Source organism: Eleginops maclovinus, chromosome 24 (genome assembly GCF_036324505.1).
Source record: "Eleginops maclovinus isolate JMC-PN-2008 ecotype Puerto Natales chromosome 24, JC_Emac_rtc_rv5, whole genome shotgun sequence".
Classification (NCBI taxonomy): domain Eukaryota; kingdom Metazoa; phylum Chordata; class Actinopteri; order Perciformes; family Eleginopidae; genus Eleginops; species Eleginops maclovinus.
In genome coordinates this window covers 8,357,081-8,371,710 of record NC_086372.1, presented here as the reverse complement: position 1 = coordinate 8,371,710, position 14,630 = coordinate 8,357,081, and the positions used below count along the sequence as shown (strand labels likewise).

General features: G+C 44.2%; 1 protein-coding gene across 1 annotated transcript in view; it reads left to right on the top strand.

The window, feature by feature from the left end:
• Positions 1-13,758, top strand: part of si:ch73-383l1.1 (receptor tyrosine-protein kinase erbB-4) — a 213,149-nt gene extending 199,391 nt beyond the window's left edge. The window contains exons 22-27 of the mRNA XM_063878068.1: positions 972-1,047; positions 1,166-1,312; positions 5,588-5,685; positions 5,829-5,999; positions 7,424-7,709; positions 8,450-13,758. Of these exons, the coding sequence (XP_063734138.1) occupies positions 972-1,047; positions 1,166-1,312; positions 5,588-5,685; positions 5,829-5,999; positions 7,424-7,709; positions 8,450-9,273 (1,602 nt within the window). The 3' untranslated portion in view covers positions 9,274-13,758. The remainder of the gene's footprint in view (positions 1-971; positions 1,048-1,165; positions 1,313-5,587; positions 5,686-5,828; positions 6,000-7,423; positions 7,710-8,449) is intronic.
• Positions 13,759-14,630: the final 872 nt, after the last annotated feature.

Genomic DNA, 14,630 nt, shown 5'->3' with positions numbered 1-14,630 from the left:
GCATGAATGGAGAAATAAAAACAAATATATGTATTTTCCTATTTCCCATCAGGCGACTTGGATATCTAAATAACCAAAATAGAACAAGTGCGTTTTCCGTGTCGCTAAGCAACATTTTTACCACTCTCCGAGCAGTGGAACTCTTTTGGTCGGGCAAAGTCTGGTGAACTTTCCCTAATAAAGCTCTTAGAACACTCCATCCAAACAAATAACACCGCCACACTTTCCAATCAGTTTGTTTTGTTTGGGGAGCGAGGCGACATTAATCAGAAGCCCCTTCTTGTACCCTCGCTTGAGGCTTACTATGCAAATTGTCCTGATCAACTCCCTTTATTAAATTGGCTTGTTCATTTGCTGCATCTATTGAGCCGGCGGTATTTGAGTTTGAAGCTGTGGGCGAATGAAACCTATTTAATAAATAGAAAGCTGGGAGATGTTGCAACGAGAAGCATTTCCTTCCCCCTCTGCCTGACCGTTTCCCTGAAGAGAAGACACGTCGAAGGTGGGGCTTTATTCTAAATGACTCATCGTGAACATGTGTGCAAAAGCCCAGATAATTGCCTTGTTCAGTGGGCTCTACAGCTGGACACCCCCTCCCTTCAGTCAATACGGAGATCATTTGTTGGTTAGGATATGGCGCTGCGTGCCGCTGCCCTTGTGAGGAATGTCAAAGGGCGCGTTTTATTACTAGCTCACACACCGTGGAGATAATGTGAGGCCAATCCTCAGTTAGGGCCTTTAAAAAAAGGACGCTCACTGTTGATGATCCCCACGTTGGACTCGAGCAAATCAATCACAGTACTTGAGTATTATCGAGCAAAGCTAAATATGGCTGTCGATTTCCTGATACCTCACAAACGCCGGATTGAAAGATAGAGCAGCTGTTCAGCGGAATATTGGAAATAACGGAAGAAAGTCTGTCTTTTCCATATTAAAATCCCCTCTGTGTGTATGTATTCCTCTCTCCTCAGATGCCCATTAAATGGATGGCTCTGGAATGCATCCACTACAGGAAGTTCACCCATCAGAGTGACGTGTGGAGTTATGGTGGGTCCTTATTGTATCATCCCTGTCTTTATTTACATGTTGCCCCTTTTTCTTTCTTCTGATATCGTTCCTCCATCTCTTTGTGTCTTTCTTGTTTCCTTTCCCCGACGCCCTCCAGGAGTGACCATCTGGGAGCTGATGACATTCGGAGGCAAACCGTACGACGGCATCCCCACGCGAGAAATCCCCGACATCCTGGAGAAAGGGGAGCGTCTGCCGCAGCCGCCAATTTGCACCATAGATGTCTACATGGTCATGGTGAAATGTGAGGACACGCACACTGCATAATACCACATACAGACAAAACAGGGTTTCCGAACAACACTCGATGACTTTTGTGGCGCACGTAATCTTATTTTTAAATCATGTTTACACACCGCTCCAACTCAGCTTTGAGGTGTCACCGATGAGTTGTAGTTTAATAAAAAGGGTTCATATTTTTTAATATGCATCTGGTTATCTGAGCTCAGGGGCTCCCATTGGAAGAGAAGCGTGTATGTAAAGAGGAGAGAGGAGGAAACAATTCGGAAAACTGTCTGCTTTATGGTCTGCAACATCTTTGTCGGTGTCATCCTCCATCTGGACACCTCCCTCCCAGCCGTTGCACACAAACTCATCCGAAAACCCACTTTTTATTCACGCGCCGCAAATTCTCCCATCTTCCCCTGTCTGGATTCTGGTTCTGGTGAACATGGCTGTAGAGGGAGGAGGAAATTCACTTTTTTGCCCACCGGCCACTGTGGCTGGTGGATTCTAAAATGTACCAGCCACTCAACTTTTTTACCAGCCACTTTTTATACGTTATATATTAATGTTTACAATATAATAGGGTATATTATTCTTTTTCTAATCAGTAGGCCTACCAACTAGTTTTTCATCAGAATTGATTATACGATAGGTAGGTGCTACCAAGGAACTGAGTTGCAAATGTTACAGTCTTCCTGCATATGATATGACAAACAACACACAAGTATCTGCCATGTTAAGTAATGTTTACTCTGGGAAACATTGTGCCATCAAACTTCATAAATGTTCCTATATCCTCAGGAAAAGGTTAACACTTTCAGTCACAGACAACACAAGCGACCTGCAACCATTACAAATACAAACCATAGGCATAGACAGTGCATCAAACTATCCAAGATCCAAGATGCTTCATAGAAAAGGATGATCTCAAAAAATCAGCGATAAAACTTTTAGAGAAGTCCCCACAGTTCAGCATGTTAAACCCTGAGTCCACACAACAGTACAGAACAATTCCGTCAACCTCAATGTCCCAGTTTCAAATGTTACATAACTAGCTATTTTCAGGACGTGAACATGACATTTAGATGACTCGTGGTCCTTCACGGCTTCCAATTTCAGGTTTCTTGTCCCCACGATGAAGTTGTTTGACCTGTGAGCGTCCGATGCGTACCGACGACAGGCTGAGCAGTACATGGTCTGGCTCGTTTCCTCGTACACCAGCCTGTCGATCTGTTGTTCGCCATCTCTCGTTAAAAAAGCGCTTAGCCTTTTTTTCGGTGGTAGGTCTACTATCCCCACCCCCCTCCTGTACACTCTCCTCGGCGGGTCTTTTCACCCCGGTGATGTAACGCCACATTTTTGGTTTAAACTAGCAGCTATCCTGTGATGGCCGCAGGTTTAGGTAGCCCCCTGCAACATCCTTTATCTCTCCGCAACAAATAGTTCCACTTTGATGAGCCTACTTTGATTTAAGCGCGGAGTAATAATTGTGGATAAGGAGTCGGAGTGTCATTCTCACGCCGCTTCGGCCCAATCAGAAGCACATCATTTGACCGGATCCGACTGCATGTATTACCCGCCACAGTGGCTGGTAAAGTGACACAATATACCCGCCAGCATACAAGTCCACCCGCGTGTGGCGTGTGGCGGGTGCTAATTTCCATCCCTGGGATCCACCCTCCCATATTTCCAGGAAACGCTCCAGACGTGCGTGCCAATGCATGCTATTAGATCTGCCAGCTATCGTCTGCTTGGCTCTCCTTTTTACTCCACACTGAACCAAACTATGGTGGAGTAGATATAAAGTCACTTCCTGTCTGCTGGTGGACGTAGATCTCGTAAAAATGGCCGTGCATAAACTGTTATGACTTGTTTTTCCCTTGTCTTTGAAGTTCTTTTTTATTGGTTAATTGTCGTATCTGCTCAACCTAACATTGGAATCAAACTTTCAAATTCTGTGTACTAGAAAATGCCAAATGTGTTGAAAGATATTGATGCGATCCAGCTTGGAGATCCATATCAAAACGTATTCCCCCTGACGATTCTTTTTTTAATCCGATCCGAAATGTCATAATATCCAATTTTTCTTTTTCCAAATGAAACAGTCATGCCAATGGCTTCTGACAGCACAGAGGCAGGCCCTGCAGCCATTCACCCTCATAACCACGGCAACTCATTCCTCCTGGAAGAGGAGGACAAATTGTATGTGCTATGCTAAATGTGAACAATAATGATATAAATGCTGAGGTTAAAGGGGTCCCCTTAACTTAACACGCTTGAGGGCTCCCAAATGATCCAGATTTATTTCTAATATTCAAGCTGGATAACTGATATCAATCATGTCCCTTTAGCTGTCATTTTCATCCACAGGTAACATTTTTTTTAGGTAGAATTTTCATTTTCTGCTACTTAAGTTATACTCCACTACATTTTAACCTCTTTAGGGACAAGTTACTTTATAGAATAAAACAAAACAACAACAATCTAACTAATACACATTGGCATTTGTCCAGCAGTGGCTCAGTCAGTAGGGGCTTGGACTGGGAATCGTAGGTTCGCCGGTTCAAGTCCCCATACAGACTTGAAATATGGAAAGTGGACTGCTACTTGGAGAGGTCCCAGTTCACCTCCTAGGCCCTGCTGTGGTGCCCTTGAGCAAGGCTCCGGACCCCTCCAATCTCCCCCTCCCCATTGCTCCCCGGGCGCTGCACGATAGCTGCCCACTGCTCCCAGTACTAGGATGGGTTAAATGCAGAGGACCAATTTCACTGTGTGCTCTGCTGTGTGCATGTATGTGACAAATGAAGAGGGTTTCATCCTCCGATTCTAATATAACTTCTATCTATCATTCAGTAAATGACTACAAAATAATAATAATACAATTAAGATTCAATTCAGCGTTACTTCTTTCAGCTATCATTGACACATAAATGCACCAATAACAATCACCATGATTCTGAAACAGACCTATCCGCCAAACATCACTTTTAGTCCGTAACTTTTCCTGTTCCCAATGATGCTGGACTTTTACTTGGGTAACAGTTTGAATGCTGGGTTTAATTGTAACATAGTATATCTTTGTTGGGCCTTTATGAGAGATACAGAGGTGAAAGGGTCGGTCAGCTTGACCACTTAGCTATCCAGCAGCCCTATTTTTACTAAATTCTTCCACCAAAACAGAAGTTATATTTACACAAGTATGAAAAGGCCACCCCCCACCCCCCCCCGCAGAGCCAAACGGAAGCCCAGCAATTGACCGCATTAATTCTGATTACATGTTGACTGAGAGCCGTTGTTTGTGATTTGTTGCGCTGCCACACTGCGTGCCCTGCCGCCTCAGCGCCACCGCAATAAAGATGAAATAGAGTTTGATTGCCGGAGTAATTGCACCTCATTTAAGGTAATGTGCCTGCGTGGGGGGCAGATGAACCGAGCGCAGACGGGCAGGTGGAATGACAACAGTGAAGGTCTAGCTAGTTTGAGATCCAAACATACTTCTCACCACGTAAATATTTGCTTGGGATGAGTTATTATATCCTCTCACCGTGGTTACCAGTAAAATAAAGAAAAATGAAGCAGTTATATTCTGCTGGTGAGATATGATACCTCCCTGTAGGGTTGCTGGAGGCAGCCAGACCCCACTTTAGCCATCACTGTTGTGCAATATGTAAATCAGAACTTCAGGTTGCTTTACTGCCCAATCTGAGCCCAGACGCCACCTGGCCTCTCTTCACCTGCAGCGTTTTGCTGTGTTTACTGCGGCTGTGGGAGACAAAGTAGACTGGAGATCAAAATGAGAAACACTTTACTCCAGCTTAATAACTACCTCCAAGTTGCCCTTAAGCAAGGCACTTTATAAAAGTTTGTTTAAGTGAGCACCATCCTGCGCCTCATTTTTTGTATTTCTACATGACAATTAACCAAATACTGTTCTGTACTAAATGATGATGAAAGGCAGAAAACGGCACGCTGCATTTCTACCTAAAAGTAACATTCTTGCATTAAAGTGTCAAAAAATTACCAAAACTAAAGTAAGCTATCGCATTATTTTCATTCAACCATTAAGGGCGACCTTTCCCGTTCGTGCATTTGTAGGCATTGTGGTTCTTTTATGAAAAAATATCACATATTGACTATCCAATTTGAAACCACATTTTGATGATACCCTTTTTGGAATCTGGTCTTTTCTAATTATATATTATAACCATATAAACGTCTATCTGTCAAACACGCACATGCAAGTCCATTTGCAAATTGTCTTCCACTGCTCAATCTGTCTCCTTCTCTCCCTCAGGCTGGATGATTGACGCAGACAGCAGACCCAAGTTCAAAGAGCTGGCTGCTGAGTTCTGCAGAATGGCCCGGGACCCCCAGCGGTACCTAGTCATCCAGGTGGGGCACCCTCAACATGCTAACTGTCAGAGCACACAATGCACAGAGGTTATATCAGAATGAAAATGTTTCCATTTTCTGAGACATTTTGTGTCAGTGTAGAATCTGAAGTGAATCATCTACATGGTTTTTCTACTTTTCAGGGGGATGACCGCATGAAGCTTCCCAGCCCCAATGACAGCAAGTTCTTCCAGAGCCTTCTGGACGAGGAGGACCTGAATGACCTGATGGATGCGGACGAGTATCTGGTGCCTCGAGGCTTCAACATGCCTCCTCCGTCATACACAACCAGGCCTCGTGTCGACTCAAACAGAGTAAGCACACCAACATATACATATATTTGTTTTTATTCAGCCAGTGTAAAATAGATTATAAAGCAATTTGGGTCTTTCCCTGTTTTTGTCTTGCAACTTTAACCTTTGACAGGCTTTTTTCAGTCCTTAACTGACCACACTTTCATCAATATCCAACAAAACCCCTTCAAGTGTTCTGATTGAACATCAAAGCATAACTTCTCTCTCTGTCCTCTTTAAGGGGCCAAGGTGGTTAAGAACTTTCAATACACTGATGATTTTCCTCTGCTAATGGCCCCCCTCCATCATTTCCAACCCAGCTTGTTTGGCTTAAACCTGGGCTCTTCACACGTTAGCTCCCCAGGCCCCCAGGTTTCATCACTCAAAGCTGTAGTAGCAAATAACAGAAGCTCTCTTAAAATGCCACCGCCGTTTACTAATAGATAATCAGCGCAGGCTCCGATGTTTGCTCTCCAGCGTGCACCGTGTGCCGCCAGCCCAAGGCTCTGCATCATATGCACTTTTACCCCGGTGACCTACCAGTTTGCCAGCGGCAACACACCCGAAAGAAACACGCAAAGTAATCCTTCCAAGGTCTTGCAAATCAAGGTCAACATCCCTATCTTGAATTGGAACTCTTTTGATTATGCAGTCAAAAGCCCCTACATGCCCACACAGGGAATGTAAGCCATTGTTAAAATCCATCGGCTAGCTGACTTTGCCACAGGAAGTTAGTTATTCATGTTGCGCCGCCGCCGTCCGATACAGACGCTTATCTAATCTGGGCTGATTTGATCTCACGCTCATACTTGAAAAGAGGAGCGGATAATGACTGGCTTTGAAGAAGGGATGAACAGAGAAGTTTGGAGGTGGGGGAAGTTGATTGCAATGGAGGGCAGACAGTGGGAGTAGGTGCACGGATATAACCTCGGGACGTCTCTTTGTTTTTCCTCTGTTGTGTTTTGTAGCGCTGCTTCCTGTAATTGCTGCTGTAGCGCTAGCAGTTGGCAAGAGTGGCGAGGAGAAGGCCTGGGTTGAATAGCCTGCGGCAAGCCAGCGCGGCAACACGAGAAGCCCTTTGCTTCACATGTCATGTTTTGTATTTTCTTGTGGGGTTTTTTGTTCTTTTTTGAGGTTCAGGTGTTTGTATGGAAGCTCTGCCTGGCTGCCCTTGCAGTCCCTTAAGGCTGATGACTACATTTTCAGAACTTTGTTGTAGAATTTTCCCTTCAACAGGCAGCTGCACGGGTTAAAAGTCTCACTTCCTTTCCCGTAGGTGGCATTCAACTGGCTTAAACTCACTCCAACTTTTAATTTTTTATTTGTAGTGATTCAATTGAACCATAGACATCTTTATTTGAGTTTGTTAAACTGCTCTTTTATCACCAATAAGCTTCCAAGCAGAACAAAGATGACAGTACTTCTCTTTACTCTATCTGCCACAGAACCAGTTTGGCTATCGAGATGGGGGTCCAATCCCTGCAGAGGCCTCTGTGGCAGGGGCCCAAGCCGGCGTAAACCAGGAAGCAACAGGTGGACCGGGCCCGGCCCTGGAGGACCAACGCTGTAACGGAAGCCTGCATAAGAAGAGCCTGAGCCAGGCTGCGAGAGAGGACAGTGGGGGCCAGAGGTACAGCGCCGACCCCACAATCTTCTTGGGGGAGAGGGCGCCAAGAGGGGACACTGATGAGGACGGATACATGACACCCATGAAGGACAAGAGCTCCTCAGGTAGGTCAAACGCAACACACAGGAAAGTCATTTTCCAGAGCACCGTATAAAACTCAGTGGCAGTGACATCAAACATCAAATATGCCACACACTTATGTAGAGTTCCACAAATACAATTTAAACATCCTGTTTCTACTAGGATTTCTTCAGCTGTTCTGTCATCCCTTTGTTCATTCACATAGTAAATACACTCTCGTTGTAGTATATTGTGCCTGTTCATTCCATTTCACCCCATTGATTAAAAATCATACCCAGTTAACTTCCAAGCTCTACGTCAGCTACTACAGCCATGTCCTGCCTTGCATCATAATTCAGTCCATCGCTCTCGCGCTTCCATCTTTGATTCTCGAGCAGCTCAAATGATAACAAAGCCCGCAGCCGAATGCATCTGATGCAATGTCAAGGAGCGGAAGAGTGCGCAAAATCAATAAGTTTCGCACCCCACTATTATGGCGCTTGGGAGCAGTGAAGAGGGGTCATTTGGCATTTTCACCCCCAGCAGATGGAGTTTCCAGTGCCAACGAACTGCTGGCATTTTGCCCGTCTGTGTGGCTGCCATTATCATCTCCATCTTCCACCCTCATTAGCGAGTGATCTCTTTCTCGTGCTCTCTTTCAATTTCCATTTCTGATGTTTCCTTTTTCTTTTGATTTGATTTCTGTTGATCTTGTTGTCTTATTCTATCCTAAACTCCTTTTTCTTTCCTACCCTCCCCTCTCCTCCATTGATCTGTGCTACAGAGTATCTGAATCCCATTGAGGAAAACCCGTTCGTCACACGACGTAAGAACGGGGAGATCCACGCCTTGGACAACCCGGGCTACCACAGCACACCCAACAGCCAGCTGAAAGGAGAGGACGAGTACATCAACGAGCCGCTGTACCTGAACACCTTCCACAGCCCCGCTGATCTGGGCCTGGAAGTTCTGAGGAGAAATGGTCTGCCCCTACCTTCCCAACCTACTTGCTCTGTTGCTTCTTCAGGCTCCCACCTCCCGCTTACAATCCAAACCAGCCTGCCCCACTACCCCCTCGCCACGGCCCAGCCCTCACCATCTGGCCTGCCTTGTCACCACGGCCCAGCGACCCATATCCTCCACACCCACCACGCCATCAAACCGGCAGGACAACCTGGAAATCCAGGTGGCGGTGTCGCCAGCCAAACAGGGACTTCTGCCCAGGCCCAGGTCTGCCAATCTGGGGCCCTGTCCAATTCGGCCACCATGGGGCACGGCAGCCTGCCAGCCTACCAGATCCACGCCACCTCGCACCCCGCCAGCTTGCTGAAGCACGGACAGACAACAGGTAAAGTCAGCGGGAAGAAGCTGAAGGTGACCTTTGACAATCCGGAATACTGGCAGCACAGCTTGCCTCCAAAATCGTCCAACCAGGTGATCCCGGACGGTGCACAGGGCGGTTCCACCAACGCCAAGCTCTTCTACAAGCAGAACGGACATATACGGCCGGCAGTAGCTGAAAACCCTGAATACATGTCGGAGTTTTCCCTGAAGTCCGGCACCGTCTTGCCTCCTCCACCCTACCGGCAGCGGAACACTGTGGTCTAAATCGTTCTACTTGACAAACGTTCCTCAATCTGACTCTAGCCTCCAGCAAACCCAGACATCCTCTCCGGTTCCACTGTCCCATACAAAGGGGAGCGGCAACAACCAGAGCCCCCAATTATTTTCAAACAATGTGCCATCTGCTGTAGATTGTAGCGACATCCAGAGGAGGTGGACCGAACCGAGCCAAGCAGACCCACGCACCTTCACTTTATCCAATCCAGTCCATTTCTGTCCTGTAGATAGAGACTGCGCTCCATTTCAGTGAGATTGTGAAGGTACTGAGAAGGGACAAAAGACTGTCACAAGGCAGTGGACGTACTGTGTTGTCCCAGCACAATATACCTACAATGGCGTCAAAAAAAGATGGACCTGAACTCACTGCCAGCTACTGTGGACTCAGCTTCGAGAAAGGAACAGGAAGTTTGATTATTTCCCCAGTACGAACAGCTGGGGATGAACAATACGCTTCTATGGGTTTGTGAAATAAGCAAACAGAAAGAGCAAATACAGTCGGTTGGATGTCAAGATGTCTTGTAGAGGGAGGAAAAACCATGGAGGAAAAAGACTGAGAGGGTTTTGTCAGGACTTCCAGCTACATGAAAGCTGATCAATCACATTCAATCGTTTTGCTCATAGGGTTATACCGTAAGGTTCTCATGTTCTCCATCAAATATGTGAAACTCATCTCTTTCTACTGTTACTGTGATACTGTGACGGCCCGAACTACAGCGATCGCTCCTTTCACATGTGTAGTTCGACCATGGACTTTCCTGAAAATACACAGGGCAACTGCTGTTGTGTTGTTTTTGCTGTCTACTTGGAAAAGCTGGTCGAAAACAGCCTTTTTTTTCCGAGCCAAAGGGAATAAGGGAAAAGATACAACATTTTTATAAACACTGGTTGCAGTGTGGAGACAATGGATTTTTATACACTGGGTTTCCTATCCAGACCATGATGCTCACATAGATGTGTAAAGAATGACATGCCATGACAGTATATAGATTCCTGAAGCTGCTGAATAAGACCAACCATAAAGCAGCCGGGCGGAGATTGGTGATTAGAGAGACGGATAGCGAGGGAGGGAGAGAAAGAAATTCTTGAGGGGAGGGAAAGTTCTTACAAGCGGCCTAATGAAGACCTCAAGGAATGAAAGAGACAGCACCAGCAGAGCACAGAAAATCTGGACTACTTTTTGTGTGTGTTTGTGTCAGTGTGAATGGACCTAGTATGTGTGCTCACATATTTGGCCTCATAGGGATATCTGTAGAAAACGAGATGCGGTCGGAGTCGGTGATGACGTGGTTGACAGGTTCAGTGCCGCTGCTAGCAAACCCATCACGGGTCAAACATCGGAGGTTTCCGTCATGTAACAGCAGTCAAGTAGAAAACGTTTAACAGTGGCGATTCTGTCCCGATTGGTCTCGAATTTCTATTTAAGTTCAGAGTCTTTGGATACTGTTGACCCGTTGACTTCCATTAAATACGAGAGTAGTGGCGAACATTAGCTTCCGATTACAAGCAAATCTGCGTCGTGGCTTCTTTTGAGCTCAACTTTGGCCACCTTTATTTTAATACAACATTATTTCCCCTCCATAGACACTCAGTACCTACATACTGCAAATATATATAAATACTCTTCGGTGGGCCATTGGCTCTATAACTATTTTGATATGCATTTCACGATAGATAGGGACTAAACAGACGTTTATTTTTAATGAAAAGAGTCACACGTTGCCCTTTCTATGTCTGGAATCATCGTGAAGATAATTCAGACAACTTTATTGTTTGTTGGTAGTCACCTGACACCTTATCTCGATTACTTACATTATTAAAATGCCAATTTTGGAAGCAATGGTGAAGTCTTCATGGTTTATTTGAACACTGAATTAGTAGTCTGGCAACTGTTGGACAACGATTGAAATTCTTCAAGATAAGCGTCTATTATAAGTCCAGAGTGACATTATAATATGTCTCTACTCGACAATAGAGAACTGATTGCGCCTTTATTCTCCACAGCATTGTTCTAGCCCTCACTGCTGATGCCTCTGCATGCAAACTGCCAGACAATGCTGCTAAAAGCGCTGGAGTCACGGCCATTATTTCTTCCGCCAAGCCATACATATAAGACCTGTGGGTGGGAAAACACCACAAAGCTTGCCAAACTGCAAAGATCAAGAGGAACATTGTGTAATGATGGTTTTCCTCAGAGGGGCCTCTCTTCAAGAATCACATCTTAGCTGAGTCAATACGACAAATCTTTTGCGAGTCATTCTAGCCATCATAGGTTCAATCATTTTAAAGTAAGCTTTTATTTTATTTGCGTAGGATATTTATTTAGTGTATTTCAATGTCTTCTTCTGTGCGAAAGTGTTAGTCTGAGTAAGTTGTACATGTTGTCCTCCCCATGGAGCACTTTGATCAAACTCGCGGGTAGAAAGAAAGGATTTCCAACCCTCGTTACTGAAAGATTCAACTTGTTTATCTGGTTTTTACCACTTCAGAAAGCTTTAGCAAATAGTCAGAGGAAGGTGCCAGGAGTTCAGGATGAGAACGCCTGTAAGGTGGTACTGACCAGCTTCTAGAATGTCCTCGTTTTTTCTTTGCTTCAAACAGTATTTATGATGCTGCTTTGATGAGGTCATGATTATTTGATGAAGGGGTATTTTGTAGTCCCTATTTGGAGCTCTAATTTAAGGAAATAGAGACAGCATTTAATATCAATGTGAAATATTTATGCCGTGTTTGTTTATACGTACTGAGCGATGGAGGCAGAATGTTGGTTTCAAGAAGAAGAAATGGTGGTAAAATGAGAAAACACACACCTTGATTTATGTCTTGTTTGGCCTGAATTACACTGCAGACCCACACTCAAAATACGAGAACAGATTAGACTGAGAAACAGGCCTTGCATGTTCTCGAGAGCACTTGAAACTATTCGAGACCCTTTGCTTTTAATTACATCTTCTCAAGCGTTTTGCCAGCAAAGGAAGACAAATACCTGATCGTATTGTTGCCATCCGAAGGCCTTGGTGATGTTTTGAAAAGTACCACAATTTGTTTTTCTCTTTGTGGAAGCAATCATTTTTCCTCTCTGCCGACTAATATCTCATTTCGCCTTTGGCATTGGACTGTGTTACCTGCTGCTATTTGTCTCGGCCCAGAAACACTCGTGTGGCTCATGGCAGTTCAAGAACACACCACGGCGCTGGTGTTTTATGACTGATCACTTTTTTTATTTAATACTTTCTACCGTTTCTTTCGAGCCAAGGTGCAGAGGCATGTAGCCACGTTGTACTGAAGTGAATCCTTCTATATTTCATCCATAACGGCCGAGTCTAATGTATAGTACAATATCACCTTGCATGGTACCCAAAGTGAGTGTTTTACTGCCTCCACCTTTGTATCTCCCCACTGACGACAGTATTATATTTAAATGGGAGAAAATACCCACATTTTTGTATGAGATTCAGTAGCACAAACTGGGAGTCATTCTTTCTGAAATCTTTCATGGGATTTATTTTGTGTATAGCACCCTTTTCTCAGTGTGTTTCCATATTATTGAGGATTTCTTCAAGGACCTTTTTGTGTTTTTACCTGCGCTTTATTTAACACGTTCATTATTGCGATTCCTTCGGTGGTAATTGCACAACTCATCGATTTCATGTCCCTGTGTTTTAAATTATCAGATCCGTATAAATGTACAGAATCTTTGGGGTTTCCTCCGAACCTTATCTAACACACTTCAACAACAACAAAATGTGAATAGTATTTTTATAAAGCACTGAAACAGGCGACGTTGCGAATTTGTAAATATGGAGGCTTTGGATTTGTATGGTCTTCTCTCCTGCTGTTTTTCTCCCGCTTATAACAAGTTGTACAAAAAGAGGCGTACATATTTGCTTTATGTAATGTAGCTTTTGACTAATGGGGATTTGATTTTAAAAAGTGCTTGTTGACCCTTTTTTTCTCATGTAGAAACTCTTGTGAAGCCCCTTTTTATTCCCGAGCTTTGTGGCCGTCCTCATGTAATGTTTCAGTTGTAGCTGTTTAAAAAGTAAGGTTGGTGGGAGAGGAGGGGGGGTTCACATGCTTTGCTTCCCCGTGCCAGCCACATTTCATTTGTCACTCAGTGATGGGAACATTACATAATCTTCCTCTTTATCTCTCCCCCCTTTTTAATTCCCGTAAACCTGAAACCAGTGCTGCCAACCAACCCAGATAAACTGTGTTACCTTCTCTGCTTACTTTCCACAGGAAATATTAGAGCCACGTCCCCCACCCCCGTTTAAAGGCAGACCACAGCCCACTTCATTTCTGATTTGTTTTGCATGCTTTCAGAGGAGACAAAGTAGAGAGAAAAAGCATTCGGGGGTAACTTGACCGTTAGCTTCCCGTGTCCCTTTATCTCCCCGAGTTATTTGAAACCATACCCAAAGCTTTATATCATAGAAAATACCGTTCCTCATGTTTGTTACATGAATCTGTCAAAAGTATATTTTTAATTTAATATAAATAAAGATTGATTCAGTATATGTTGCTGTGGTCTTTTTTTCTGTGTGTCTTGCAGCTGGAAAACAACATCACACGCTCAGGTTTGCTTGAGGTGAACTCGATGGAACGTTTTTTTAACATACTTTAGGAAATAAAATGATTTTGGATGGTCTACCTATAAATACTTTATTATTTAGAGTATTTGTATCTGTTCAACAGCTTATTAGAGGAGATACAACAATTCAACTGTGCTTGAAAAAGGTAAAGAAAACAATTCTGATCTCTGTGTATTCATGATGTGTCCCATATAGAAAGCCAAACAGTGGACTTGAGGACTTTGTAAGCTTGTGAAAAGTTACAAATCTAACATAAAGTATTTGTCGGCTCATATCTAAATAAAGGGTTACCCTAAAAACTTTCAAAGAACAGTATTCCTACAGTAATTCTTTTTGAGGGTGATCATCAAATATAATGAACAGAAACATAACTTTTTAATTAGTCCTTTCATGCTTTCAATTCATTGAATCCAGTGCTTCAAGGACTGTACCCTGGTAGTGATTCCGTGTGTTGCTCAAAGACACCTCAGCAGGGAAGCTCTGGAGCCATGAACCGATCTGCTCGACAAGGCATCGCTGCTGGAAACAGTGTAAAAAAATGAAAGCCCCGTCCGCTTCTCTAACGCTCCCTCTAACAACTTTACTAATACAATTTAACAGCTGGTGTCTTTAATTAAGGCGAGAAGCTCTCCAGTTCCAGCAAGCTTATTTTGACCCCACTTTTCCTCACATCAACATTACATAAAGTTGCACTGGAGGCGAGAATCTGCAGCGCACCACACTTTCATGGTCAAAAGGACTTGCAGATGA